This window comes from Eimeria tenella, genomic scaffold (assembly GCF_000499545.2).
Source record: "Eimeria tenella Houghton genomic scaffold, Eth_scaff3065, whole genome shotgun sequence".
Classification (NCBI taxonomy): domain Eukaryota; phylum Apicomplexa; class Conoidasida; order Eucoccidiorida; family Eimeriidae; genus Eimeria; species Eimeria tenella.
This window is the reverse complement of record NW_013542935.1, coordinates 1,327-1,887: the sequence shown is the minus strand read 5'-3', so window position 1 is coordinate 1,887 and position 561 is coordinate 1,327. Positions and strand designations below refer to the sequence as shown.

The 561-nt window shown below is 59.0% G+C and overlaps 1 protein-coding gene across 1 annotated transcript in view; it reads left to right on the top strand.

The window, feature by feature from the left end:
• Positions 1-156: 156 nt before the first annotated feature.
• ETH_00038155 (uncharacterized protein) overlaps positions 157-561 on the top strand; it is a gene marked incomplete at both ends in the record, with an annotated part of 651 nt that continues 246 nt past the window's right edge. The window contains one exon of the mRNA XM_013375989.1: positions 157-561. Coding sequence (XP_013231443.1) covers positions 157-561 — 405 coding nt within the window.

Sequence of the window (561 nt, the reverse complement as noted above, 5' to 3'; positions counted from 1 at the left end):
GCATTTGCGGCTGCGCGCGCTGCAGCAGCAAACAGTCTTGCTGCTGCTGCTGCTGCTGCTGACAACAGCGTGACCCTTTACGGGCCCTGCCTGAGCTTCCCGCTGCTGCAGTGCGTGCGGGTTTTGCTGCGGGCAGCAGCAGCAAGAGACAGCTACATGTGTCTTGTTGCTGCTGCTGCTGCTGCTGGGGTTTCTGCGCACCTCAAGGCCATTTGCTTCCCCGGACTTGTTGCTGCAGCAGCAAAAATCAAAAGAAAGAAAGAAAGATTTGTAACCCAACTTGCTTCTTTGCTGCTGAATAAGTGTCTCCCCCTCAAGAGCCCAGCAGCAGCAGCAGCAGCAGCAGCAAGGCTGCTGCCGCCCACGGCGCGGGCGCTCCTAGACGCCCGCCCGAAGCCCAAGCAGCAGCAGCAGCAGCAGCAGCAGCAGCAGCTGCTGCTGCTGCTGCAGGGCTCTTTCCCCGTTTTAGGAGTTGCTGAGGATTTGTCTCTTCCAATTCGGCTGTCTCTCTTGGCGCAGGCAATGAGGTGCTTAGCAGCAGCAGTGGACTACCAGCAGCAG